Source organism: Chionomys nivalis, chromosome 20 (genome assembly GCF_950005125.1).
Source record: "Chionomys nivalis chromosome 20, mChiNiv1.1, whole genome shotgun sequence".
NCBI classification, from domain to species: Eukaryota; Metazoa; Chordata; class Mammalia; order Rodentia; family Cricetidae; genus Chionomys; species Chionomys nivalis.
Window position 1 is genome coordinate 6,427,236 of NC_080105.1, and position 26,861 is coordinate 6,454,096.

Consider the following 26,861-nt stretch of genomic DNA (forward strand, 5'->3'; position numbering starts at 1 on the left):
GGCGTCCTGGGAGCAAGGCCTTGCCTCCAAAGGCGGGGCCAGCTCCCCAAGTTTGGGAGCAGATCTCCAGGGGCGGGGTCAGTCTCCCAGGTAGGATGGGAGGGAGTCCTGGGTGGCAGAATTGAGGACAGGGACTCAGAAGAGCTTGTCTTTCACCAGGCCATTCCTCAGCGGCTTCCTGGGAACCGGAAGTCAGAGCAGATTAGTTTGGGAACCACATGCTTCCTTTCCCCTACTTCCACCTCCGTGGGGCCCCTCTTCCTCCCAGGTAGAATTGGTCAGGGTCCCTGCCAAGCAGGGCTGAGAGGTTTGCTCCCTGTCTCCCCCTCAGCTATCTCTGCTGCGGTCCTGTGTGCCTGCCGTACCCTCTTCAGAATTTCTGAGAAAGGTTTGAGGGTTCATCAGTGCTGGAATGGAAGGCAGACCTTGGCCACGCTGGGCATGTGCTCTACAGCCGAGCTGTTCCCAAGACCCAATTATGGGGAGTTTTAGTTGTTTTTTTGTTTGTTTTTTTTGTTTTGTTTTGTTTGTTTGTTTGTTTGTTTGTTTGTTTGTTTGTTTGTTGAGATAGGGTCCCTTTCTGTGGCCACAGCTAGCCTGGAACTCCCTTTGTAGCGCAGGTTGGCCTCAAACTCACGGAGATCACCTACCTCTGCTTCCCCCATGCTGGAATGACTGGAGGCCTGGCCCACCGAGCTAGGCGCTAGAGTTTTTAATTTATACAGTTAAAGTTTCATTCTCTCTGACTCTCACAGAACAGCAGCCTGGTGCCTAAGCAATTCTTACAGGAGAAGTTGTGCCCAGACTGAGGTTTCCTCAAGAAGGGACAATCGCAGCGGTTTCTGCCCTTCCCCTTCTGGTTTCCCCTCTGTGGTTTGTGCTCTTGGGATGTACCACGGACTTCCTGTGCCTCCAGAGGCGCAGAACCCTGGGAGCTGCATTTCCAAACATTTCTCTATATATGAGTTCTGCAGCAAGAGGGCTCCTCCTGGTTTGCGATTTGTTTGACTCTCCCTCTTAAGCCTTGTAGAAGCCTCTGGAATGTTCTAGAAGCGTCCTCAATATACCCTACCATGTTTTCACAGACCTCACAGCCCACATTAAAGGTTACACTTCGACACACCCCAAATGAGACTCCCAACAGACCCCTTATGTCTCAGCACATGCAACCTTACCCTGAACCCCATTTAATAAAAACACCAGTTTGAGCCGTAAGCCTGAAATTCACTGATTCTCAGTGTGACCGTCTCCCAGGCAAGCTGTTCCACTTGGATTTTTTGTTTGTTTGTTTGGTTCTGGTTTTTCGAGATAGGATTTCTTAGTAGCTATGGAGCCTGTCCTGGAACTTGCTCTGTAGACCAGGCTGGCCTGGAACTCCCAGAGATCCGCCTGTCTCTGCCTCCAGAGGCCTGGGATTAAAGGCGTGTACCACCGCCGCCTGGTTTCCACTTTGATTTTGAGTTTTGCCTACATCAGAACAAGACAAACTAGCTTCCACCTGTGGGCTCAGTCAGTCCTCTTCCTCGGCTGAAGTCACAGCCCTAGCAGGGACTTACACAAGTCCCAGGCCTCTTGATAGACACGGTGCTTACAGTGAGAATGTATCCCACAGGCTCCTCAGCTGGAAGCGCTGTCCGGGAGGAATAAAACGTGGAGCTTTTTACCAAACAGTGGTGGTAATCCCAGCCTTTAATCCCAACACTCAAGAGGCAGAGTTCAAGGTGAGTTCCAGGACACGCAGGGCTACACAGAGGAACCCTGTCCAAAAACCATACACACACAAAAAAAATGCAGCTTTGGGCTGGAGAGATGGCTCAGAGGTTAAGAGCATTGCCTGCTTCCAAAGGTCCTGAGTTCAATTCCCAGCAACCACATGGTGGCTCACAACCATCTGTAATGAGGTCTGGTGCCCTCTTCTGGTGTGTAGGCATACACACAGACAGAATGTTGTATACATAATAAATAAATATTAAATAATTTTTTTTTTTAAAAAGTGCAGCTTTTCAGGAGGAAGTCTTTGAGATCATTAGGCCTCGCCCACTGTGACGTCCACTCTCTGGAGCTGAGGGTATGAACCCCAGCTTTCTGCTCTGGCTCCATAGGGCCTGCTGCTGTCACTTCCACCGTGACAGAGGCTTAGGAAGCAGCGACTCTACTAGAGCTGTAATGAGGTCGTGTGAGAGCTAAAGCTATGGCTTAAGTTTTAATTACTGTGCTCATAAATCGTATGATCCATAAAACAGACGCCGCTAACCTCTGAGTCCCACTTGCCAAGGACAGATAACCTTCTGGGATACCGGGGCTGGTTGTTCACGTGAGACGCCATGTGTCCTCAAGTCCGTGAACAAGGTTGGTTGTCCCAGCTGCCCAGGCTGTGCTGCTCACGGTAGGCAGCTGTCCATCAGGATGTGTGCTTACCCCCAAGCATGTAGCCTTATGGGGTTTGCCTGCATAAGCATCCAACTAATGTGATTTGTGACTATCTCTGGGAACCTCCAGTATGGACCTGGCCAATCAATGGCCATTGTCCTGGACGGTATTGAATAAAGTTTGCTTCAAATTTGGCTCCAAAATTGTGTTAGTGGTCTGATTCTTGTCCCATGAGATTAACAGTTTCTGGTGAGCTGTGATGGAGACCAACATGGTGGTGAAGACTTCCTGCATGTCTTTCCTCAGGGTCAGGACACAGAAGCTGTGGTCCAGAGGGGGTCACCTCCCGTGTGGCACCGGGTTTGTAGGCACGAAGGGGCCATGGGCAGCAGCTGATAAGAGGCCACAGTTGAAGTCAGAGAGCCCACCATGTCTGAGGCTGGGAGCGGAGCACAACCAACATGGTCTGAGACACTGCGTGTGGCAAGCCCTTTAAAGCCCTGGTCATGAGTGAATCCCAGATTGGGACACTGAGGTACACTGTGGGAATTTGGTTCTGTTCTACTTTGTGTCTGGAGTAAAAAATGTTTAATTTATTTCTAGAGCCACAGCTTGGATAATTTAAACAGTGGTTGAACTAAAAAAAAAAAAAAAAAAAAAAAAACTAAATTTATTAAAAACTAAATTGGTGTGAGGGTGCCAGATCCCCTGGAACTAGAGTCACAGACAATTGTGAGCTGCCAAGTGGATGGTGCTCCTGTGGAAGAGCGGCCAGTGCTCTCAACTGCTGAGCCATCTCTCTAGCCCTAGAGTGGTTGGACTTTTAAGTAACAGAATTTTTGTTTTCTGAGACAAGGTCTCACCATAAGACTTTTTTTTTTTTTTTGTCTTTTTCGAGACAGGGTTTCTCTGTGGTTTTGGAGCCTGTCCTGGACCTAGCACTTGTAGACCAGGCTGGTCTCGAACTCACAGAGATCCGCCTGCCTCTGCCTCCCGAGTGCTGGGATTAAAGGCGTGCGCCACCACCGCCCGGCTACCATAAGACTTATAAGACCTGGGACTCACCCTGTAGACCAGGCTGAATTTAAACTCACAGAGATCTGCCTGCTGCTTCCCAAGTGCTGGAATTAAAGTGTGTGCCACCATGCTTACTAAGTGATGGAATTTCTAAAGACTGGGGGTCTTCTAAAAGTTAGACTATGTTTTATACTGTAACATCAACATGAGATCTTGGGGAGAGATTATGGTTTACTACTGATGTGTCTGTGTGTCAGGTTGGCAAGGACAATTGTACTGGTCTCTTGTCATTGACACAAACTGGGGTCATTGGGACGAGAGAGCCTCAACTGAGAACAGGCCTCCATCAGAGTGACCTGTAGGCAAGTCTGTGGAGTCTGGAGAGTCTGTGGAGTCTGGAGTCTGTGGAGTCTGTGGAGTCTGGAGTCTGTGGAGTCTGTGAAGTCTGTGGAGTCGTCTGTGGAGTCTGTGAAGTCTGTGGAGTTTGTGAAGTCTGGAGTCTGTGCAGCCTGTGGAGTCTGTGGAGTCTGAGGAGCCTGTGCAGCGGTTTCCTGATGAATGATTGGTGTGAGAGCTCCCGGTCCACTGCGGGTGGCTCCACCCTTGGACAAGTGGTCAAGAAAGCAGGCTTTGTGGCCGGGCGGTGGTGGCGCACGCCTTTAATCCCAGCACTCGGGAGGCAGAGGCAGGCAGATCTCTGTGAGTTCGAGACCAGCCTGGTCTACAGAGCTAGTTCCAGGACAGGCTCCAAAGCCACAGAGAAACCCTGTCTCGAAAAACCAAAAAAAGAAAAAAAAGAAAAAAAAGAAAGCAGGCTGCGTGAGCAATGGGAGCCAGCCAGCTGGGACTGGGATGTGGGGGCCACCTCTCCCTGCTCCCCCAGTGGCTTTAGGTCAACATTTCATCATAGCAATAGGAAGCAATCCAGGGTACTCGCTATGCCCTGGTGCTAGTTCTGTCCTCAACACTCTCTGTAGCCACAGATTTGGATGGAACTAAAAATGTGTCTACTTATTTGTCTAGGTCTTTTCTTTTTTTCTTTTTTTTTGGGGGGGGGGGTTTCGAGACAGGGTTTCTCTGTGGCTTTGGAGCCTGTCCTGGAACTAGCTCTGTAGACCAGGCTGGTCTCGAACTCACAGAGATCCGCCTGCCTCTGCCTCCCGAGTGCTGGGATTAAAGGCGTGCGCCACCACCGCCCGGCTAGGTCTTTTCTTTAAAACAGATCCTCTGTAGTTGAAACAGTGTTGGACCTGAAGGGGATCCTTCTGCCTCAGCCCCTGAGTGGATGCCTTCAGGCCCAACTCAACTCCATTCCTTTTTCAAGAATTTAGGTCCATGCCATGGTTAAGAACACTGGCTGCTCTTCCAGGAGACTCAGGTTTGAGTCCCAGCACCCACATGGCAGTTCACAACTGTCTGTAACTCCAATTCCCGGAGATTGGACACCCTCCTCTTTCCCGTGGGAGTCAGGTGTGCAGGTAGAGAACCGGCACACATGCAGAGAAATGTCATCCAAGCAAAGTAAATGCACAAATCATTTTAAAAGAACAACTTAGGGGCAGGGCCTTCCTTAAGCAACAGTTCTCAACCTGTAGGTCATGACACCTTTGGGGGGTCGAACAGCCCTTTCACAGGGTCACCTATCCCTCATTTACTTTAAAATTTATAGCAGTAGCAAAATTACAGTTATGAAGTAGCAACAAAAACAATTTTAAGGTTGGGGTCACCACAACACAAGGAACTGTACTAAAGGGTTGCAGCGTTGGGAAAGGTGAGGACCACTGAAGAGGGAGACTCAGAGGCTAGTTAAGAACTGACTGCCCTTCCAAAGGATCTGGGTTCAGTTCCCAGCAACCACATTAAGGCTCATACCTGTCTTTAACTCCTTCTGGGGACCCATCACCCTCTTCTGGCCCTGGCACACTCAGGGTGTATATACACATAAGATAAAAAAAATAATAATTTAAAAAGTTAAAAACAAAAGAACTTAGAGCCAACAAGATGGCTCAGTAGGGGAAAGGTGCTTATAGCCAAGTCTGGCGACCTGAGGGACGTGAGCACAACCGTCCTCTGACCGCCACACAGCCACTGTGGCACACGACCCAACCCGTCGGGATAACTTTAAAAATAGATGGTTTCCTCTTCATTCCTTAAAAACAGAAGTCGTTAACTCATATCTCTTCCTTCGTTGCCTCCCAGGGCCTGGCTGGTTGGTATATTCTGGAGCCTTCTACAGCCTCCTGCCCTTGCTTGCTCAGTGCCCACATCTCTTCATGTTGTCTCAGAGGTGCTGCATGCCCTGAACCTGCTGCGCCAACCCTAGACCCCCAGGCCAAAAGGGCAGGTGGACAGAACCTTGGCCCGGTCCTTTGGCCTGGGGGTCACAGTCTGGTTAGTGTAATCTCTTCCTCATTCCTTCCATCCTCGCTAGCAGCTCCCAACCCTGACAAGCCTTGTCTGCTGTCTCATGCCCAGATGTTGCATTCCTGGCTACACAGCCAGGCATCCACCTCAGGCAGTTTCACTGTGGGGTCCCTGCATTCTCAGGGGCTCACGCCTGTTCTTAAAGGAGGAGCTGGGACCGAGACCCAGCGCCACTCACTCAGCTTTGCAGGGCTCGGCAGGCTGAGCTTCCAGCGTGTCATATTCCCTCAAGTCCTCCAGTTCACGCATCTGGCCAGTTAGCACCTTGGCTGCGAAAGCCACGATGTACTGTGGAGGAGAAGGCACCGTGAGATGGTGAGGTCGCAAGGCGACCCCTGCCATGCCTGAGGAGCACTGTAGAGGCTGACTCACCAGGAACCAGTAGATGTTCATGACCGTGAGGAGCAGCAGCAGTGTGTTGAAGAAGAAATAGTATGGGATGTCAGGTACCGACCGCAGGCTGGAGTGGCAGGTGACATACAGAACCTTAAGCGGGAACCAGTAGAGGCGGAACCAGAACCTGAAGGGAGAGGCTAGTCAAGTAGGCTTCGGGGAAGGAAGGGCAGGCTCCTCTCTTGCATTCCCTTCCCTGACTTATCTGCCTGTCATTGGCAGCCCCACACTTTCCCATTTCCACCACCTCTGTGCGGTCAGCCCCGCCCCTTCACAGCTCAGCACCCTATTTCTTCCCAAGCCCCACTCACCTCACTAAGCCCCAGCCCCTCCCCTGTCTGGCCTGGCCCTGGCTGGATGTACGGTTCTAGGCCCTGTGTACCACCCTACTAACCCAACCCAATCACAGGCCCCTCCCATGCACGTCTCCACCAAGTAAGCCACACCCTTCTCTTCCCTGGCCCTGCCCACAGCCCAACAAGCGATGCCCCTCCTACCTGGCCCCACCCACCCACTGAGCCACGCCCCTCTCACCAGCAGAAGCAGAAGCTGAGGCAACCCAGGTTGGCCACCAGCCCGTGCAAGCGGTGGTAGGCGCCACCCCTGGCTTTGAAGTAGATGTTGAGCTTGGTGAACTCCAGCTGCACGTCGCTAACGTCATGCAGGAAGAACACAAGGAGGCCTACATTGTGGTACCTACGGTGTGGGGACAATCGATCAGGACTACGGAGCCGGGGCCACACGGTGACTTTTTATTACTGCTTGTGTTTGAGTGTGTACCTGTGTGCAGACCCGCAGAGCCCTGAAGCATGAGCAACCCGACATGCCGCAGGAGCTGAACCAGGGTCATCGGCAAGAGCAACACATAATTGTGGCTGGAAGGACGGCTCAGCGGCTAAGAGCACTGGCTGCCCCTGCAGGGGACTCGAGTTTGGGCCCCAGCACCCACATGGAGGCTCACAACCACCTGTTGCTCCTGTTTCAGGGGAGCCCATACACGTGGCTTCAGTCCTCGCTACTGTTTCCTGTGTCTCTGTGTGTGTGCATGCCAGCACCTGTGGAGGACAGTGGCCTCGGGCAGCCGCTCTTAGCTGTAGATCATTTCTTTGCTCCTTTATTGCACTGGATCAGGCCTTTTGTTTTGTTTAGTTTTGTTTGTTTGGAGACAGGGTTTCTCTGTGGTTTTGGAGTCTGTCCTGGAACTAGCTCTTGTAGACCAGGCTGGTCTCGAACTCACAGACATCCGCCTGCCTCTGCCTCCCAAGTGCTGGGATTAAAGGTGTGCGCCACCACCCGGCAGGCCTCACTCTTATAGCTCTTGCTGGTCTAGAACTCACAGAAATCCCCCCGTCTCAGCCTCTGAAGCATAGCTTAGTTTTCTTCTGTTCGAGATAGAGCCCTACTGTAGCTCAGTCTGGAACTCTGCAATCCTCCTGTCTCAGCCCCCTGAGAGGTGGCAATACATGTGGGCCTTGAACACCAGATCTCCTGTTTCTGGATCCCCTGAGTAAACCCACGCTGGCCAAGGGTCCATACAAGGCTCAGTGGGTAGAGGCACTTGCCATCGAACCTGACAACCCAAGTTCAACTCCAGGAGGAGAACCAACTCCCGAAAGTTGTCCTCTGACCCCCACACAAGTTGCAACATAGATATGCCACCCACCAAAATAAATAAATGTCAAAGGAATTTTAAAGGGGGTGTCACACAGGTCTAGGACCAAGGCAGTGGACAGCAGGTGAGGGAAGGGTCTCTGAGTCCTTCTCCTTACAACCCCGTTTCCTGACCCCTCCTTGCTCTGGCCCCAGGCCCTTTGCACATATTGCCTGCCCACCCTCCTGATGACCTCACCGGAAGGCGTAGGAAGAGGCGATGAGAAGCAGGGTGACCACATGATGCACCAGCATGACCACGGAGTCCTTGCGCCAGGTGTCCATGTACACGGTGGCGTAGATGGAATGGCAGTAGAAGCTCCCCTGCAGCAGGTAGGCGGTGGCTATGTCCCAGGGCACTGCCATGCCCGACCTCCAGTCTGGGAAAAGCCACGTTCACGGTCATGTTCAGGCCTGTCCCCCAAGACCTCCCAACACAGCCTCACAACAGCGTGTGTCCTCTGAATGTGGGTTGGCCAGAAGTCTGTCTGCGTGAATGTGTGTGGCACCTGCCTGTCTCGGGTCCCTGAGGAGGTGGGAGGACCTGTTCGGAAGTCAGTCTCCTTCCACTCTGTGTACAGTAAGATTTTGCTTGTGTTTTAATAAGTGAAGGTTGAAGATCAGAGTGCAGAGCTGAGTCACTAGAGGCCAGGCCGTGGTGGACGCACCTCAATCCCAGTAGCCGCACTAGTTAGCCACAGAGGGTGGGCAATCTGGTGCACGCCTTTGATTCCTACACTAGAGACAGGAGCTCAGGGCTGTCCGCAGTCAGGCTGAGGACAGGAACGCCCAGCCTTGGCAGAGGGAAGAGCTCTCTAGTGGCTTGGCTGCTTTGCCTCTCTGGTCTTCAGCTTGAACTCAACATCTGTCTCTGGTGTTTATTATTCGTGCTACATCCATGGGTCCCAGGGACCAACCCAGGTCCCCAGCCTGGCAGCAAGCACCTTTCCCGGATGGGTCACCTCAGCAGTCTTGTTTGGTTTTTGAGTTAGGGTCTCATGTAGGCCAAGCTCACCTCAAAATCTCTGTATAACAAGTGATGACCTTGAATTCACAATCCCACCCCCACCAATCCCATTTCTTGAGTGCTGGAATGGCCAGCCTGTAGAGACGCCATGCCTGGACAGAACCGAGGGCTTCTTGCTTCTAGGCAAGCTCTCTACCAACTCCCGAGCCCCGTTTTGCTTGCTTGTTTTTTGTTTGCTTGTCTTGTTTTTTGGAGGTCTCTTATGTAACCCACGCTGGCCAAAGACCCACACACAGAAATCCTCCTGCCTCAGTCTTCCCAGTGCTGAGATAACAAGTATGTGCCCTCATGCTGGGGCCCAGACAGACATGACTCCTACAGCCATGCCTGACCCAGGACATTGGCCCTGGGAGACTCCCTGGTGCCTCCATTCTCCTCTCCAGCCTCCCACGTCTCCAGGCTACCATCTGTTCAGACAACTGTCTCTCCTCCCAGCGAGTCCCCCCACGCCCCTGCTTGTGCCTCTTCCTCTCCCCTGCCGCTGAGTACAAGGGCTCCTCAGTGCTCTGCCCACCAAGTCTTCTGACTCTGAGCCTTTGTGACCCCCACGTCCCCAGCTGCATCAACCCCAGCTTGAGGCAGCCACTCAATAGAAAGTCCGAGAGGACTTGTGGGGCAGAGACGCTCGCCGGCCGTGAATGTCTGGTCACCAGAACTCCATCCCCAGAACCCTCAGAACAGTGGACAGAGGTAACACAAATGCTGTCCTCTGGCCTCTGCCCAGCATTCTGGGGGCTGAGGCAGGAGAAAGCCAAGTCTGAGACCACCCCAGGCTACATAAGACCCTGTATAAAAATCTCCAAAGACCCACAGGAGGCTCAGTGGGTAAAGGCGCTCGCCACCAACACTGATGACCTGTTTGGCCCCACAGGAGGGATGGAGAGGGCGACCCCTACTTGTTCTCTAACCTTCACACACGTGTGCAAACTGTGGCACACAGGTGATATAAAAAGAAAAAGAAGGGCTGGAGAGATGGCTCAGAGGTTAAGAGCATTGCCTGCTCTTCCAAAGGTCCTGAGTTCAATTCCCAGCAACCACATGGTGGCTCACAACCATCTGTATGGGGTCTGGTGCCTTCTTCTGGCCTGCAGGCATACACACAGACAGAATATTGTATACATAATAAATAAATTAAAAAAAAAAGAAAGAAAAAGAAAACACCCCGTAGCACATTTATCTCCTCATCCTCTAGCAAGCCCCTAGCGCTCAAAGCTCGGCTATCTGCCCTGCCTCTCTTTGGTACACTTCACCCAGTCACCTCCAACACAGTCCTCTACCTCCCTCACCCCTACTTCCCCTTCCCATGAAGGTTTGGGGACCTCTTCCTAGCTGTCCCTAGCAGAAGCCAACCTGGCACTTGCATAAGCCTGGGGCTGGGGTTCAGGGAGAGGGCCCCTGTCTAGAATTGCCCAATGAGTGGATGTGGGCGTGGCTCAGGAGTAAAGAGCAGACAGCCTAGATCACCCCAGGGAGGGGTGGGGCATGGTCAGCTGTCGCACCTGTCCAGTGTGCAGGACTCACTTTGCTTCCATCCCCAGAAAAACACCCACAAAAAACCTGTGGGTGCCCAATAAACTCTCAACACTCTGACCAAACAGGAATCTAATTCAATCATACCATGAGTTACTCATATAAAGGTAAACTGAGTAACAGCCAACACCACTCCTTTTGAAATTCAAAACTCCCACGGCCGTGGGAGCAAAGAGGCACGGCATCTCAGCACTCAGGACACTGAGCAGGGGGCCCCCAATTTTAGGCCATTCTGGACTACACAGGAAAAAAGATTGTGTGTGTTGTGCTTTCCTTGTGGGCAAAGTCGCCACAGTGCCTAGCTGTGCCCCCCAGAGTCCTCTCAGCCTCTCCCCAGTCCACACGGGAAGAATCTATCGATGTACCTCTCAGGGCTCTCATGATCCCCACATTATGGTCCTCAGCACGGAGCCCCCCTTCCGCCTCCAAACTCTGCACACGCTCCCATGCACGAATTCCCATCCTATCTATCTTGTGTGAAACTCCAACTCCAGCCTTCATGGAGCCATGTCTTTGCACAGGTCCCCGCAGGACCAGCTCAGGTTGGGGACTCTTCTGACCACACTGCTCCCAGGGTTCCATGCCCACCCTTGCCTTGCTATCAAGACTTCCACAGAGGTATCTCATTAGGGCCAACCCAGAACGTGTGTGTGCACGCACACATGCATGTCACGGTGTACATGTGGCAATCAAAGGACTTTTAAAGGCCACTTCTCGCTTTCTGCTGAGTCCCAAGGCTAGAACTCGAGTTGTCAGCTTGGCTGCAAGCACCTAGCCCCCGAGCCATCCTGCCAGCCCCCGAGCCATCCTGCCTGCCCCGAGCCATCCTGCCTGCCCCTTTTATATTGTTTTTAGCAGAGTCCTCTGCACTGGTCCTGCAGGATGCCTACCGTAGAAGACAGAGGGTGGGTCATGGAAGAAAGGATAATGGGCACCCAGGAGCAGGTAGGCACAGTAGCTCCAACAGCCCAAGTAGAAAAGAAGCTTCCAGGCGCTCTCAGGTAACCTGGCAGCATCTCGAGGCTGCAGATGACACCGCTTGGCCAGGGGCTGTGGAGACACAGTAGGTAGTGGTTGTTTTGGGGAACGCGATGCTCCTCCAGGGGAGAAAAGCGAGGCCCAGGGACTCGCCAGTCTCAATGGCATTGAGAAAGTTGGGCCCCTGTGCCCATATCATCTGGGGTAACCAGAGCCCATGTGTGTGGCCATGAAGGGCTAAACATAGCACCCAGCTGTCCTGTGTGGCCTGGGAGGGGGAAGCTGGGCGGTGGGTGGGGGAGGGCGGGGAGAGGAGGTTTGACACGTCCAGGCTTAAAGCAATGGAGCTTAGGGAATCTGGGGTGGGGTGCTCAGGTTCTAGCAGGAAATGGGGGTGTTTCAAGGAGGGAGAAAGGGGGAAAGGAAAATACCTTGGGAGACAGGGGAACTTGAAAACAGTGACCTCGCCCCCTCTGGGAAGAAGGCAGGAGAAACTGAGGATAGGAGGGAGCTGGAAGGGAAAGCTGGGGGCCAAAGGCTGTGACGGTGTTGGAGGAGGAAAGGTGGGAGGCAAGCTGATTTGGGGGACATGGAGATGTCACAGGTCAGTGGTGTATGCCTATATCCCAACTTGGGAGGCTGAGGCAGGAAGACTGCTGTGAATCTGAGCAGCCTGGGCTTCAGAGTGACAATGTGTCAGAACTACAGAAATGGGTTGGAATGGGCCAGCTAGAGTCCAGAAGGCCCCAGGAGCTCCAGCACTGAGGACCAAAGCCAGCCCCCTTCCTCCCAAGGTTGAGGCGGCCAGAGGAACCCAGAGCACCCAGCAGTTGTCATGGAGACAGCCAGAGCCCAGCTCTCGTAACCCCTAGCAACCAGGCTGCTGCCAAGTTGAGCTTGGAGAATGGGACAGCCCCTCTGCCTGTTTCTAGGGGAGGAGGAGGGTGGAGGGTGGAAGTGGGGTGGCCTCAGGCTGCCTCAAGGGCCTCCAGCATCCCAGATGGGCGCAGGGAGAGCACACTAGCCAAGGCAGATGGGGACCAGGGCTGCCCTGTGGGTTGGCCCTCCTCATTCCTGCCCCCCCTCTCTTCAGAGGTTGGGGGCTGAGGTTGCTCCTTCTATTGGTTGACAACAGACAGGGTAGGCTCTGGAGCTGGACAGCACCCTATCTTGACCTAACAGCCTCTTCCTGCCAGCAGAGAAAGGTCCCATTGTTGGCACAACGCTCTGTCCCGGCACCCTCTGCCACTTCCAGTCAGATGGGGGCGGGATGTCCCCAGCTAGCCCTCTGGGGAGTATCCACCATGGTACTGGCCCAAATGCCACAGAGACCACCCCCAAGGAGGAGTGACGACTGGGTCAGGTGCCAATGCCATCACTACCAGGGTCATTCTTCAGACCTGGGCGGTGGCCTCTTCAGTCTCCAGAAACAGCATTTTGACCATCGCCCCATGGGGGCGGCAGAATACAACACTGAAGACATAGACAGGGTCATTCCCAAGGTTGAGCCCCTCAGTACGGCCCTTGACACACAGGTCTGTGCCATCCCTTGCTTCGGGGGTGGTGGGCACTCCAGACAGGAGCGGGGCATCGACTGCACAGATACGGTGTAGACACAGCAGCTCCCGGTGACGCACGGCTCAGGTGACCTCTGGGCACCTCGAGGCCTCCCGATGCAGGATCTGGGCTCCCTGGTCCCCAGGTCGGATTCGAGAAGGTTGACCCTTGGGTCCGCAACAGCACAGATGTTGTACCGAGCGGATTGCCCTAGATTCTATCGAAACTGCTCAGGATAGGGTGTGGATCTAGTTTCCTTGCATCCATAACACCCCCACACCACATGGGATTCCCAATCCATCAAAGTGTCACCCCAGTTCAGTGACACCCCCGCACCCACCCCACCCTGTTGCAAAGGGTCTCGGGATAGCCTATGAGGTCCCAATATCCAAACCCAGGCCCCCCTTTTTCCAGCGGCCACTATGGACATAGGGATACATGAGAAGCGGCCCCACTCACTCTCCTGCATGCAGTTCACAGGGCCCCAGGTCGCACTGACCCGAAAGAGGCGCGCGGTGGCCACGGAGCGCAGTGCGGTCCAGCCCAGAGCGCATAGCGCGGCCAGGAGCAGCTCCGGGACAGCCAGGTGCGCGTGCTCCGCCAGGCCGCGAAGCGCGAGTCCCCAGCCGCAGTCCCCGCAGCCCCGTGCCGCCGCCAGCACCGAGGCCCAGCTTCGTTGCAACATCTGCGCGTAGCTAGGCATGGGCTCTGGCGTCTCAAGCCCGGTGGTCGTTGTCGCAGCCGCCATGCCACCCGCTCGCCCGCCGCCGCCTGCACGCTTCCGAGCCGCAGCGCGCCCCCGCGTCATGCGCTGCAGCCAGGCCGGGGGCGCGCAGGCCCCCGCCAGTGCAAAAGCGGGGGCGTGGCCGACCCAGGCCCCGCCCTTCAGGATGCCAGGCACCACCCCTCCTGCTCTCCGTTGTGGGACCTAGTGATTTCCAAGCTCTGGGTGATCTGTTCTCTGCTCAGTCTGCAACAATCCTGGGGTTCTTCTGCAGTCAAGATGGCCCAGCAGGTGTGAGGGGGCCTGCCACCAAATTAATGTCCTGAAGGTGAGGACAGAGTCTAGCAAATTTTCCTCTCACCTCCACCTATGTGCCCACTTATACAAATAAATAAATGCAATGAGACACCCCCCCTCTCAAAAAGATCTGCCCATGCTTGTGTCCCGACCCACCCTCCATCCGCTGGGCTCCTGTTTCTGTGGTTCCAGTCAGCTCTGGAGCCTGCCCCAGTCACATAGAGGCTCACTGGTAGACTGCAGCTGTTAGGGAGGGAGCTACCTGGAAAAGGGCTAGGGACAAAGCCACCAAGACAAGCCTGGTTGGTTTCCTCTACTCAACTGATTTCTCCAGTCACAAGGCCTCCTGTGCTGATGACAGGGTCTCAAGGTGCAGCTGATGATGGCCTTGAACTCCTGATTCTCCTGCTTCAGCCTCTGAGTGCCTGGAAGGCAGTTATGCACCACCATGCATGGTTTTTCCACTGCTGTTTGCAAGGGAAGCACTCCACCAATGGCGCCACGTCCCCAGCCTTGTGCACAGGCACACGTGGTGCATGTACTCACATGCCAAGTTATCATTTAGGAGGTCAGAGATAGATGTCTACTACCTTTCTCCACGTAGGTCTAGGTTCAGAAGGTGTAGAGCCCCTGAACCACTGACCCACCCCTCCAACCCCTGCTCTCTGACTCAGGACTCACTCATCAGGCTAGACCAGGTGACCAATGAGCCCTAGGGGGCTTCATCTTCCACACCCAGCCACCAACCCTGAGCTTACAGACATGAGCCACTCCTATTGGCTATTGCATGCTGGGGATCCCAACTCAGGCTCTCATGCTCTTGGGGAAGGCACCTCACTGAGCCATCCCTCACAGCTTTCTTCTGTTGAGCTGGGACTCAGTTGAGGTTGACCTTGAACTCCTGATCCTCCCACCTCTCCCTAGGAGTGCCCACAGCACTCAACATTCCTGAGGTAGACCTCGTGGGAGAGGGTTCCTGTACTTGCTCCTGAGTTGTCAGGTGACAGGCTAGGGCCTGGAGCCCTTCCCAGTTCCTCCTGGCAGTCTCTATGCCATCAGGTAAATGCAGCACCCATCTGTAAGGGAAAGGAGCCTGCTCAGCCTGAGTTTCTTCTTGGCCTGGGACCAGGGCTTCTGGGCAGACACTTCAACAGGCACCAAGGCTCAGTGCTAAGGCTGCTGGACCCCTAATGGAGCCCACAGGGCCAGGTTGTCAGTGGATGCCTTGTGGTGGCTAAACCCCAAGGCAGATGAAGATACCAGCCTGAAGGTCAAACATCTTATCTCCTCCCCAGCAGGTGAGATGAGGCCAGCCCAGGGTCCTTCTGCTGTCTGCCACTGGAACGCGTCCTCGGGAGTCTAGCAGGTCAAACATCTTATCTCCTCCCCAGCAGGTGAGGTGAGGCCAGCTCAGGGTCCTTCTGCTGTCCGCCACTGGAACGCGTCCTCGGGAGCCTAGCAGGAGGCGCAGAGCCCAACAGAGCCCTGCCCCCACTGACAGCCCTAACTGGCCCTCCTCCTTCCTGTCCAGCTGGACCCCGCCTGGTCAGGCGCTCCTCAATGTCTCTGCTAAGTGACGGGCCAGCGTCATTCAGCAGGTAAGCAGGGGCCAGCATAGGCTTGGCTGAGGGTCCTGCTAGTGACTAATCGTGTTGTGCACAGTGGCAGCCCTGAGAAGTCTCAGTTTGAATCTCAACATCCATCATGATAGCTTCCTGATGGGCCTGTACCTGGTTCCTGCATGCTAACTGAGACTACCTGCGGATTCTTGTAGTCTCAGGACTCTTGTAGTCTGAGGACTGAGGGACAGGCCAGAGTGAGGTGGGATGCTGGGACTCCTTCCTCGAAGTCCTGGTCCCACACTCCTATCAGAGTGGCTGTAGTGAGTGCTGGGTAGGTATCAGGCAAAGAGAAGATAGACAGACTTTATTGGCAGACAGGGAAGTGAGGATAACATCTGGCACACAGTTGGGGCCACCAGGGGCATCATCAGGCACTGGGGGCATACTGTAGAGCAAGGCGATCAAAATCGTTCTCCTGCAGCGGGAGATGAGAGGCCGTGCATGAGACAACATAGTCTGCCTCCATCAGGGTATCCCCATCCCTAGAAGCAAGCGCACTGCTCACCTTGGCGTGGTACTCCTTGATGAAGGGATGGGTCCTGTGTGCATCCTTCAGCTGCGACAGGTATCGGTTTGTCACCTGAGGAGGATGGAGTGGGATGGGTTAGCCAGATACAGGGATCCAAAAGTCACTGTGCCCTGCCGAGAAGGGACCCCAACCCAGAGCCAGGCAGCACATCACACTGCTGCTGGGCTAGCCTCAGGTGTGGAACGAGGCCCCAGGGAAGAGTGGCCAGAATAGGGTGGGGCACACTGGGGGAAGGGCTGATGAAGCATCGTGAGCTAACATGCCCTACACTCCAGAGCAGTGGCTCTCAGCCCCCCTAATGCTGCAATTCAGCTACTGTTATGACCATGATGGAAGTATCTGAGGCCGCTGTGAAAGGGTTGTTCGGCCACCAAGGGGTCACAACCCACAGGTTCTAGGATCTAGACCTAGACAGCTGCAGCCCAGCCCTGACCGTCCAGCACTGAGCACAGCTGTGTAGCCTCAGCTGGGACGGCAAATAGATGCAGACGGCTCAGGGCTCAGCGGGCCCTAAGCAGAAAGCTGCCCCAGCTGGACAGTGCCTCCCTGGTCTCTACCTGTCCTGCGGCTGTCCCCATACTACAGCTTACCTCGGGGGGCTTGCCTAGGTGCTGGGACAGAACAATGAGGTTGATGAGGGTCTCGGGATGGCCACTGTCCTGTAAACAGATGGGGAACAGACAGTTCGAAAACCCAGGCCCTGAACCCATAGACCAACATCTGTCTGGGGCCAGAAAGCCAAAAGCCCAAGCCATTGTAGGGAAGGTAGGGTGGGGCCAAGCTGTCCCAGAGTCCTTCCTAATGCTCTCCAGCTCAGCTTAGCCTGAGTCTGCCCTCCCAGTTTTGGGGGCACCAAGTTCACCTGCGCTCCATGGAGCTGCTGGTTAATTGTGATGCCCCCTCCCATTCTCCACCTGGGCAGGGATGGGAGGCCAGCTCAGGAGAGGACATAGGGGTATGCAGACGAGAGCCAACCAGCTGCCAAGTTCCACAACAGTGCACCTGTACCTAAAATCCCCAAAGCCAGCCAGGGGTGGTGGCGCACACCTTTAACCCTAGCACTTGGGAGGCAGAGGCAGGCGGATCTCTGTGAGTTCGAGCCAGCCTGGTCTACAGAGCTAGTTCCAGGACAGACTCCAAACTACTGAGAAACCCCGTCTCAAAAACCAAGACAGAGAGCAGGCTTCCCCTATGGGGTTCAACTCCACACACGATCTTCTTGGTTGTGGTTTCTGAGCCTGTGGAACAGAGTCTCAAACTGGCCATCCTCCTCTTGTAGTGCTGTGGTGACAGACCTTACATACTTAGTCATTCCTTATCACATTTCAGAGCCTGGTGCCTGAGGTGAGGGCTGTGCCTCTGAGCAACACCCAGACGCTACTGAGGACAGCTCAGGGATCCACAGCCCAAAGCCCCCGGCCCTAAAGTCTACTGGTGAGGTCTCTTTTCATTGTTTTGTTTTGTTTTCCAAGACAGGGTTTCTCTGTGTAGCCCTGGCTGTCCTGGAACTCACTCCGTAGACCGGGCTGTTTTCAAACTCAGAGATCTGTCTGCTTCTGCTTCTCAAGTGCTGGGATTAAAGATGTGTGTCACCATCGCCCAGCAATGCCTCTTTAATTTCAAGTAAGGCACTTCCCCCAAGCACCTGAACACTAAGGAACAAGGATTGCCAGGTGAGCTTGGTGACGCCATCACCCTGGAGACTCCCACAGCAGGCATCAGAGGGGTCAGTGGGGCTGGAGAGCGTGTGTAGCCATTAATCAGTCCACCAAGGCTTCAGTCTTGTGACCAGTATGACTGAGATTTTCACTAATTGGGGTACAGTAGATGACAGGTGGTTTGGAGGCCCCACCCACCTTGTCCAGAGCCTCCTGCAGCACACCCTCGGCAGTCTCCCAGCGGCCCTGTGCTGAGTGACAGGCCGCCTGGCCGTTGAGCAGCAGCAGCGTGGGCGAGCACTTGTCAGCCAGCTCCTGGAAGATGTAGTAGGCTTCTTGCAGCTTTTCACCACCCTGTGGGGACACTCGTGTCACTGCGGTCATCCGCCTGCCTCTGCAAGCTCCACAACATAGCTCAAGGTGAGTAGCTGTGGGGACCCTCCCTGCAGAGAACACTATAGAGGGTATGAGATACGCACGAGGCATCTTCAGATGCCATACTGCCCGGCTCTAACCACTGCTGGACGCTGTGGAAAAGGTTTCCAGGGATCGGTGTCCGCCCTGGGACTCCCTGGCCAGAGTTGTCCCGTAGTTCATTACGCAGTTCAGCACTAGCAGAAAGGCGGGGGAGGAGGCCATGAAAATAAAGCTGAGCCAGCTGAGGGGACAGAGCCTCGGGAGGCTGAAGTGAGGTGTCTTGACACAGGGACACTGGGTTTCAGAACAGCGAGGGCTGTCAGTGCTGGGCTGTCACCCCAGCTACCCTGAGCCTGTCACAAGAGGACACACTCCAAGCCTTGGGCTGGAGAGACAACTCAGCAGGTAAAGGCTGCTGGCAGACATAAAGACCAGCTCCATCTCCCCGTGCACACGCCCCCCCCCACATGCATGTGAACGAAGCTCTGCACCACGAGCACCCTTGTGAAATGTTAATTTTGGGGTTTTTTTCTCTTCTTTTTTTTTTCTTCTTCTTCAAGACAGAGTTTCTCTGTGTAGCCCTAGCTGTCCTGAACTCTCTGTAGACCAGGCTGGCCTTCAAAATTAATGTTGAAAACGGTAAGAGAACTGAAGATAGGTGAGTAGCTACCAGCACTTTCTACTTTTTTTGTTTGGTTTTTCAAGCCAGGGTTTCTCTGTGTAGCCCTGGCTGTTCTGGAACTTGCTCAAATCAGGTTCGCCTCAAACTCAAGAGATCTGCCTGCCGAGTGCTCGGACAAATCCATCTTTTAAAGGAACAGGGAGATGATCATGCATGGGGAGGGCACACTAGGGTGATGGAGCAGGGAGATCAGGAGTTCAAAACCAACCTCAACCACATGGCCAATTTGATGCCAGCCTGGGCTATGTGAGACTTGTGTTGTTTTTTTTTTTTTTTTTAAAAAATATTTATTTATTTATTATGTATACAATATTCTGTCTGTGTGTATGCCTGCAGGCCAGAAGAGGGCACCAGACCCCATTACAGATGGTTGTGAGCCACCACGCGGTTGCTGGGAATTGAACTCAAGACCTTTGGAAGAGCAGGCAATGCTCTTAACCTCTGAGCCATCTCTCCAGCCCCGAGACTTGTGTTTAAAACACAGCAAAACAACAGGCACACACCTTTAATCCCAGCACTTGGGAGGGAGGCAGAGGCAGGTGGATCTCTGTGAGTTCGAGGCCAGTCTGGTCTACAAAGTGAGTTCCAGGACAGCTAGAGCTAAACATTGAAACCCCGTCTCAAAAAACCCAAAACAAACCAAAAATAACAAAAAAACTTAAAAAACAAAAACAAACAAACAAACAAAAAAACCCACAGCAGAACACAAAATCCCTCAAAGCTAAATTTAAATAAATGAAACACGGCTTGGGCATAGCACAGTGGTACAGCACCTTGCCAAGCTTGAGTAAAGCCGTGCATTTCATGCCAGTCCCAGAAAAAAAACAAAAAAAAACAAAACCCAAGCTGAAAATAAATAAGTAAACTTCCAGAAAGCCGTGCGAGGCCTCTGGCCTCCCTGTAAAGGTCTGTGAACAAAAGAGCTCAGGAAAGGAGGGCAAGTCCAGGAACTGGAACAGGGCAGCTGCCAGGAAGCAAGGCAGTGTGGGCCTCCAGGAGCCATCAGGCTCTGCCACTCGGCTGTGGGAGCAGCATGAAGAGAGACAGACACCTGTGGGGCTTACCACAGCCAGGTTGACCCAGGCAGTGGCTAGCTGGGTGAGGGTGGCATCCTCATCTTGGTCCTGCATCCTCTTCAGCTCCTTCCTAGGGCACAGAAGACAGACAAGGTGCTGAGTGTCCCGGGGACAGACCCTGGCACACTCTCCTGCCAGTCGTGTCTACCTGACATGGACTAGACATGGCCGGCCCACCTGCTGCCCCACAAGGTGAGGAACCCAGAGAGATGGTCTGTGCTGAGAGCTCAGCTGTGTGGCACTAGAGCAAGCTCCAGGCTTCCCACACGCTCTGGAGCTGCCACTGCACCTCAACATCAACCCACGCCTATGCGGAGCCCCCCACCCCCACCCCAGCAGGACAGTCTCCACTCACAGCCCAGCTTCACAGAGGGAAACGGGCGGAGCACCCGTATCCCTATCCCCAGCCTTGTCCCTTCCCAGGGAGTCACTTGTGTGGAGCAGAGATAAGGAGAAGCCTCAGGGAAACTGAGGCTGTGGCTCACCGGGCTAGGTCCAGCCTGTCCAGCTTGAGGAGGATCTGAACTGTCATGGCCGTGCTAAGGACAAAGCAGAGACAGAGACAGAGTGGTCAGCAGGTGCCTGGGCTTGCCAAGACAAACAGCCCCACTTTGCCAGTTAGCTCACAGGGGCCTGGAGTCTCCCTGGGGCTCCAGAAAGCCTGCTGACTGCACTTCCAGGGAAAGGAGACAGGTCCAGACATGCCCCTGCCTCTGCGCAGGATGACTGCACTCAGCACTGCTAATGCCAGCCCTAGAGCACCGTCACCTGCTCCTCACCAGCCTCCCTCTCGGCTCCGGGGGAGACAGGAGCGGATCTCAGGCCCAGCGGCAGCCAACTGCACCTGTGTTCTCCTATTTCTTCCCTCCCACTCCAAGACGGAAGCTTGTTCTCTTTCAGACTCCGATTTGAGATTAGCTGGGCATGACCTTGAACTCAGATTCTCCTTCCTCTACCCACAGTGTTGGCACGACAGGCTCCCACACGGTGGGCAACCACTCCCACAAGTGTCCACTGGTCTACAGCACACATGCACTGTGGTACAGGAGACCTGTGCCCAAATAAAATACACAAAGACAAAAAGCCTCAACCCGTCTCCTTAGCTTTCCAGGAGCTGGCATTTTAGATATGTGCCTGTTTGTACCTTTTTCTTGCTTTGTTTACATTTTTTAATAATTTTAAATTTATTCTTGGACAATTCATGCATGTATATAACATATTTTGATTACATTCCCGTCTTACCCTCCCTCTGGGATCCTTCAGCTCAGCCCCTTCTTTTCTCTATATCTTATTTTTATGTGTGCACGTGCACACATGAGTGCCCAAGCACACGTGTGGACATCAGAGAACAAGCTGTCGGAGCTGCGGCTGGACTAGGCCCCAGCAGGCCACTCACCACTCGAGGCTGTCGCCCTGGTGCAGGGCGCGCAGGGCTGCATCTGGATTCTGGTCGTGGAAGTAGACGGAGGCAGCCATGAGCAGGAAGGTGGTATTGGTCACGTCCACACTCCTGCTCATCTCGCGGTCCAGTTCCATCACAATGGCATCCCTGCAAGACGCTGGTGCTCAGGGAGGCTAAGGCAGGAGTTGGCCTCAGCCCTGGGACTGTGAGGGATCCCTTTCTTCAGGAGCACAGGGGAGGTGTCAGCCCAGGGTGTATGCCAACAAACAGCAGAGTGGCCTGGTCCATCTCTACTGCCCATTTGATGCTTTGAGTCCCGCATTCTTATGCAGACAGCAAACAAGCTGAGGTGGGAAGGAGCCCTCCAGGCTGCGGGTTGCATGTAACAGCTGAGAAACTGGATCAGAAGTTGTCAACCTCTGAGGGGTGGGAATTTCAAAGACCTCTGTGCCAGGGTCTTGTGTTGAGCACAGGCAAGCCTGGGTATGGGTGAAGCAGGTAGGACAGACTCTACCTGGGGTGTGCCAGCTCAGCTGCTATGAAGGGAATGTGTTCTTGGTTCCCCTCTTAGGCTGGGTCTGAGACTCTGGGAGAGGGCCTGGTGACCTGTTCCCAGAGCCCCCACACCCTTTTCTGTGCTAGGAGTGGAAGCCAAGGCCATGTGCAGGCTAAGCACACTCGACACACAGCCAGGCCCCCAGGCCTGCAAAGTGCTGGGCAGCAAAACCATCCCCACCTCCACCGACAGGTGAGGGAAATGGAGGAAGAGGGGACACCTCACCCTCCCTCTGCAGGTGTAGCAGATCCTGCCCTGGCTATCTGGTGCCAGACACCTGCTCCTACAAGGCCTCACCTCCGGTTCTCAGTGGCAAGGTAGTCAGCAAACATGCGCACAGCCTGGAGCTCTGGGGCCGAGGAGGGCTTGATCTCGTCCAGGACCACGCCATACTTCCTCTACGGTCACGGGTACACATTAGTCCTTCCGTCCACCGCCAGCATTACCAACACACTGCCCACGCCAGCAGTGTCACAATGACCAGGTGCCTCTCACCTGTCACACCATGCCCCACTGCTGTAGCTGAGAACACAATGTCAGCAGGGCGGGACAGCAGGGCGTCCCCTTCCCTCCTGACACCCAGCCACTCTGTCCCTTGCTGTAGTCTTTCTCAGCCTTCCAAGTGCTAGAGATGTGTGTGTTGGAGAGTCACATGCGGCTTTTCCCCGACACACACAGAGGAGTGTGGAGCAGGATGGGGCTGGCAGCACACATCATGTGCTGAAGCAGGGGGATATCAAGTACCACTCCTAACACCTACACCCTGCCCTGGGCCAGAGTGAAGAGCTTTTCACAGAGATCATAGAAATATGTATTTTTGCCGGGCAGTGGTGGCGCACGCCTTTAATCCCAGCACTTGGGAGGCAGAGGCAGGCGGATCTTTGTGAGTTCAAGACCAGCCTGGTCTACAAGAGCTAGTTCCAGGACAGGCTCCAAAACCACAGAGAAACCCTGTCTCAAAAAACCAAAAAAAAAAAAAAAAAAAAAAAGAAATATGTATTTTTGAGCAGGGTCTTGACATGTAGCCAAGGCTACCCTAAAACCTGAACTTCTGCCTCTGAAGTGCTGGGGTGACAGGCCTGTGCCACCTGACACAGCTTGGGGTTGCTTTTTGAATGTGAAAATACACCTCACTGGTAGGCAATGAAGCCAGGCATAGTGGCAGGGGGAGGTGGTGGGAATAGGAGCGAGATCATCCTGAGCTACACAGTGAGTTCAAGGCCAGCCTGGGCTATACGAGATGGCCGCCAAGCCTGATGACCTAAGTTCAATTCTCAGGACCCACACAATGGAAGGAGAGGATGGGGTGCAGCAAGTCGTCCCCCACCCACTCGCACACACCCTTCCCCGCAGAAGAGTCCTGACAGGCCCCTTGCAGCTCCCTGCAGACTGCTTTGTGCCCCCGCCCAGGCCGGGCCCACGCTCACCTGTGCGATGTATGCTCTGTACAGGAAGACATCCCTCTCCACTTCTCTCTCAGGACTGGACAGCTGTGGGGACATGGGCAGAGTGAGACGGAGGGGCTAACTAGTTCTAAGCCTCCGCTGGAATCCAGGAGACCCAGAACCCCACGGGCACCTCCACTCCACCGAGGGCACACAGTATGAAAACCTGCTATCTCAACCGTATGACCGAGAGGCTGCACCGCTATGGCCATGTCAGCCGCTGCGTGCTCCAGCCCATCTGGGTGCCTACAAACCCTGCTCACAGCTCAGCTGGACTTTGACTTTATCATCTCAGGAGCTTTTCTGGGTCCAGGTAAACCGGGCTGGCTTCAAACTCACCATGTATCTAAGAACAACCTTAAACCGCTGGATCTTCCTGCTTCTGCAGCCTGCGTGCTTGGATGGCTACATAAGTGACTGTTGAAGGGCACCATCAATAATGGTGAGCCTGAGGTCCCTGACTCATCCTTGGGGAGACAGCAATGCTGGCTCCTGGTGTCTTTGAGGTGAGGAACCCGAGGCCACAATCCAGCCTCTGCCGTCCATGCATAAGAGAGCAACTTCACAACCTGCAGGGCCAAGTCCCCCAGTCCCTACAGCAGGAAGTGTGCGGATAGGATGGACCTGAAGACCTGGCTTGTGATCCCAGCACCCAGGAGGCTGAGGCAGGACGGTTTCAATTCGCTCAAGGTCAGCCTGGACTCTAAACATAGGAGCCTTTGCTGGGAAGAGAGCTCTGGCCTTCCCAGACAGAATCCCTCAAAGCCTGTAGAGCAGGTGACTATGAAGGAGACAGAAGGCTTTGGGAGGAGCGAGGCAACTGAGGGCTACTGGCTTATCTGAAGCTGAAGGCCTGGATTCTGCAGCAAGAGAGTGGTTGAGGGGCTGGAGAGATGGCTCAGCACTTAAGAGCACTGCCTGCTATTCCAGAGGTCCTGAGTTCAATTCCCAGCAACCACATGGTGGCTCACAACCATCTGTAATGAGGGCTGGTGCCTTCTTCTCGCCTGTAGGCATATACACAGACAGAATATTGTATACATAATAAATAAATAAATATTAAAAAAAAAAAAAGAGAGTGGTTGAATGAGCCCCAGAGGTATGGGCTGAGGAGCCATAAGATGGCAGAAATGTCAAGCGTGTGTAGGTCTTGGATTCTATCCCCAGCATTTTAAGACATGAAGGAAGAGAGAGAGAGGTGAGAGTCTAGACCCATTCAAGTTTTTGGCACACAGACTAGGCCATTCCTGTGGGGAGCAGGTACATACATTTATTTTAGACAGAACCCAGGATGGCTTCTATTGATCATCCTGCCTCAGCCTCTGGAGTAGCTGGGACCACACAACCCGAGGAGTGCTGATCACCACAGTGCTTATCTGTCTAGCAGCTAGCGGCTCTCACGGGGCCTGAAGCTGATGCAGGGAGAGGCCTCCCTGCTAGGAAGGAGCAGATGTGTGATGGGCCACCTGTGGTCTAAAGGTTCTAGAAGGGCTGCTGATGGTGTCCTGGGAACTCAGCTGAAGGACACGGCTGAACTACAAGACACCCTGAGGTTCCCCAGGTGGGAAGTGTGGATGGCTGATGTCTGAGATGGGGCTGTTGAGGGCCGGCAGCAGGTGCGGAAAGGGAAGAGGAGAGAGAGGTAACAGGGCCATAGTGAGTCCTGGGCAGGGACACCCACAGAGGAAGAAAGACAGGCACAGGAGAGCTGGATGTCCTCCAAAATACCCAAAAAAATAAGGAAAGAAAGAAAGAAAGACGCTGTATTCAAAGGGTCATATAGATGACCTGACACAGTAAACATTTAGAGGCCTGAATTCAGCATTCACAAGTCCAGAATCAGGAACTAACCACACGTCCTTAGAGCAGAGACAAAGAGGAAAGTGACAGGAAAGAGAACAAAGCTGTTCTAAGGATGAGAGGAACCTACAGCTGCTGTTCTGAGACGACGAAAAGCCAGGGACTAGAGAGAACCGTCTAGAAGCTTAGAAAGTCATCAGCCAATGCAAAACCACTGGAAGTCCTTAGGAAGTGGAGAACCTGAACACGACAGAGCCTACCAACTCTGAGATGTCAGCCTGGTAAGAATCATGCTGCAAGCTCTCTGCCGGAGCCACGCCCCCAGCCCGGACCTGGAATGCCAGCTTTCACATTCAGAAGAGCCACGCCTAAGAATACCACTTTCTGTAACTCGTGCTTCTGTCTGTCACCAAGGCTAATGTACCTAGAAAGCTTGGCGCTCTCTCAACTCCATCTTCCACTGAGCCCAGAAGTGACTGGGTGACCTCATCAGCAGCCTAGCTGATGATGGACACAGTTCTCCTCTTTCAGAGCTGGGTGTGGTCACACGGGCCATCATCCCTGCATCTGGGAGGCTGAAACAAAACTGTAATTGTTTTACAAATAAGATCCGGACTGGGACTCAGCTGGTAGAGCACTTGCCTCAGGGCTGCGGTTTCCATCCTCAGTACTGCATGACTGGGCATGGTTGGGCATAACTGCGATCCTAGCACTCTGGAGCAAGAGGGTCACGGGGAATCTGAGGACAGCCATGGGCTAAAGGAGACCCTGTCTTCCTTTTATAACTATACTTTTCTTTGGGGGGACAATTCAAAATAGGTTTCTCGATGTACCCCTGCTGTCCAGAACTCACTACGTAGACCAGGCTGGCCTCAAACTCAGAAATCAGCCTGCTTCTTCGTCCCAAATGTTGGGATTAAAGGTGTGTATTGCCACACCTCGCCTATTATTGCTTAAGATAGGGTTCCCTAGAACTCCCCATATAGAGCAGGCTGGTCCTGCCTCTGCCTCCCAAGTAGTGGGATAGAAGATGTGCCTGGTTTAGACATTAAAATCCAGGCGGTGGTGGCGCACACCTTTAATCCCTGCACTCGGGAAGCAGAAGCAGGCGGATCTCTGTGAGTTCGAGGCTAGCACGTCCACAGAGTTTGAGGACAGCCAGACCTAAACAAAAAGAAATCCTGTCTCGGAAAAAAAAACAAAAAAACAAAAAACAAAAAAACAAAGAGGAGGGGGGGAGACAAACGGAAACAGTAAGAGGTGAAAAGTGAGGCAGTGGCACAACCTGTCACCCTGACTTCAGATCAGCCCGGGCAATTAACAAACAGAATTTTGGGAACTGAGAGCTTGTGCTGAGCCTGTCATCCCAGTACTGGAGAGGTGGAGACTGAAGGGGCAGGACTTCAAGGTCAGCCTCCGCTACACAACACAGCAAATTCAAAAGAAGCCTTTGCTGTCAGAAAAACCGCGTCCGCCCAGAGTCGCAGCGCGCGCCGGAAGCAACCCCGACCGCCGCCCACCTTCACTCGCTGCGCCTCGTTGATGCACTGCTGGTAGCTGCCGATGTAGAAAGCGTTCTTCACGTCGAACAGCTCGTCTATATCTCCGGAGCCGCCAGAGGCCGCGCCGGGAGCCGGAGGAGCCATGTCGCCACCCCTGTACACAGTCCTCTTCCTGGGACACGTAAACCGGAAGCAAGGTCCCGCC

The 26,861-nt window shown here is 53.9% G+C and overlaps 2 protein-coding genes across 2 annotated transcripts; both read right to left on the bottom strand.

Annotated features, from left to right (window-relative positions):
- Positions 1 to 37: 37 nt before the first annotated feature.
- Positions 38 to 13,959, bottom strand: Cers1 (ceramide synthase 1). Its single transcript, XM_057752185.1, has 7 exons — positions 13,446 to 13,959; positions 11,302 to 11,461; positions 8,054 to 8,234; positions 6,739 to 6,900; positions 6,184 to 6,331; positions 5,990 to 6,099; positions 38 to 178 (listed from the first exon to the last, which is right to left on the bottom strand). Exons 1-7 carry the CDS (start codon positions 13,752 to 13,754, stop codon positions 136 to 138), a joined length of 1,113 nt encoding a protein of 370 aa, XP_057608168.1. The 5' UTR covers positions 13,755 to 13,959; the 3' UTR covers positions 38 to 135.
- A 1,908-nt stretch (positions 13,960 to 15,867) lies between these two features.
- On the bottom strand, positions 15,868 to 26,860 carry Cope (COPI coat complex subunit epsilon). Its single transcript, XM_057752190.1, has 10 exons — positions 26,675 to 26,860; positions 23,337 to 23,399; positions 22,207 to 22,307; positions 21,348 to 21,500; positions 20,437 to 20,490; positions 19,940 to 20,021; positions 17,975 to 18,130; positions 16,709 to 16,777; positions 16,095 to 16,169; positions 15,868 to 16,004 (listed from the first exon to the last, which is right to left on the bottom strand). The coding sequence occupies exons 1-10, from the start codon at positions 26,798 to 26,800 to the stop codon at positions 15,957 to 15,959; spliced, it is 927 nt and encodes a 308-aa protein (XP_057608173.1). The 5' UTR covers positions 26,801 to 26,860; the 3' UTR covers positions 15,868 to 15,956.
- Between the last annotated feature and the right edge of the window lies 1 nt (position 26,861).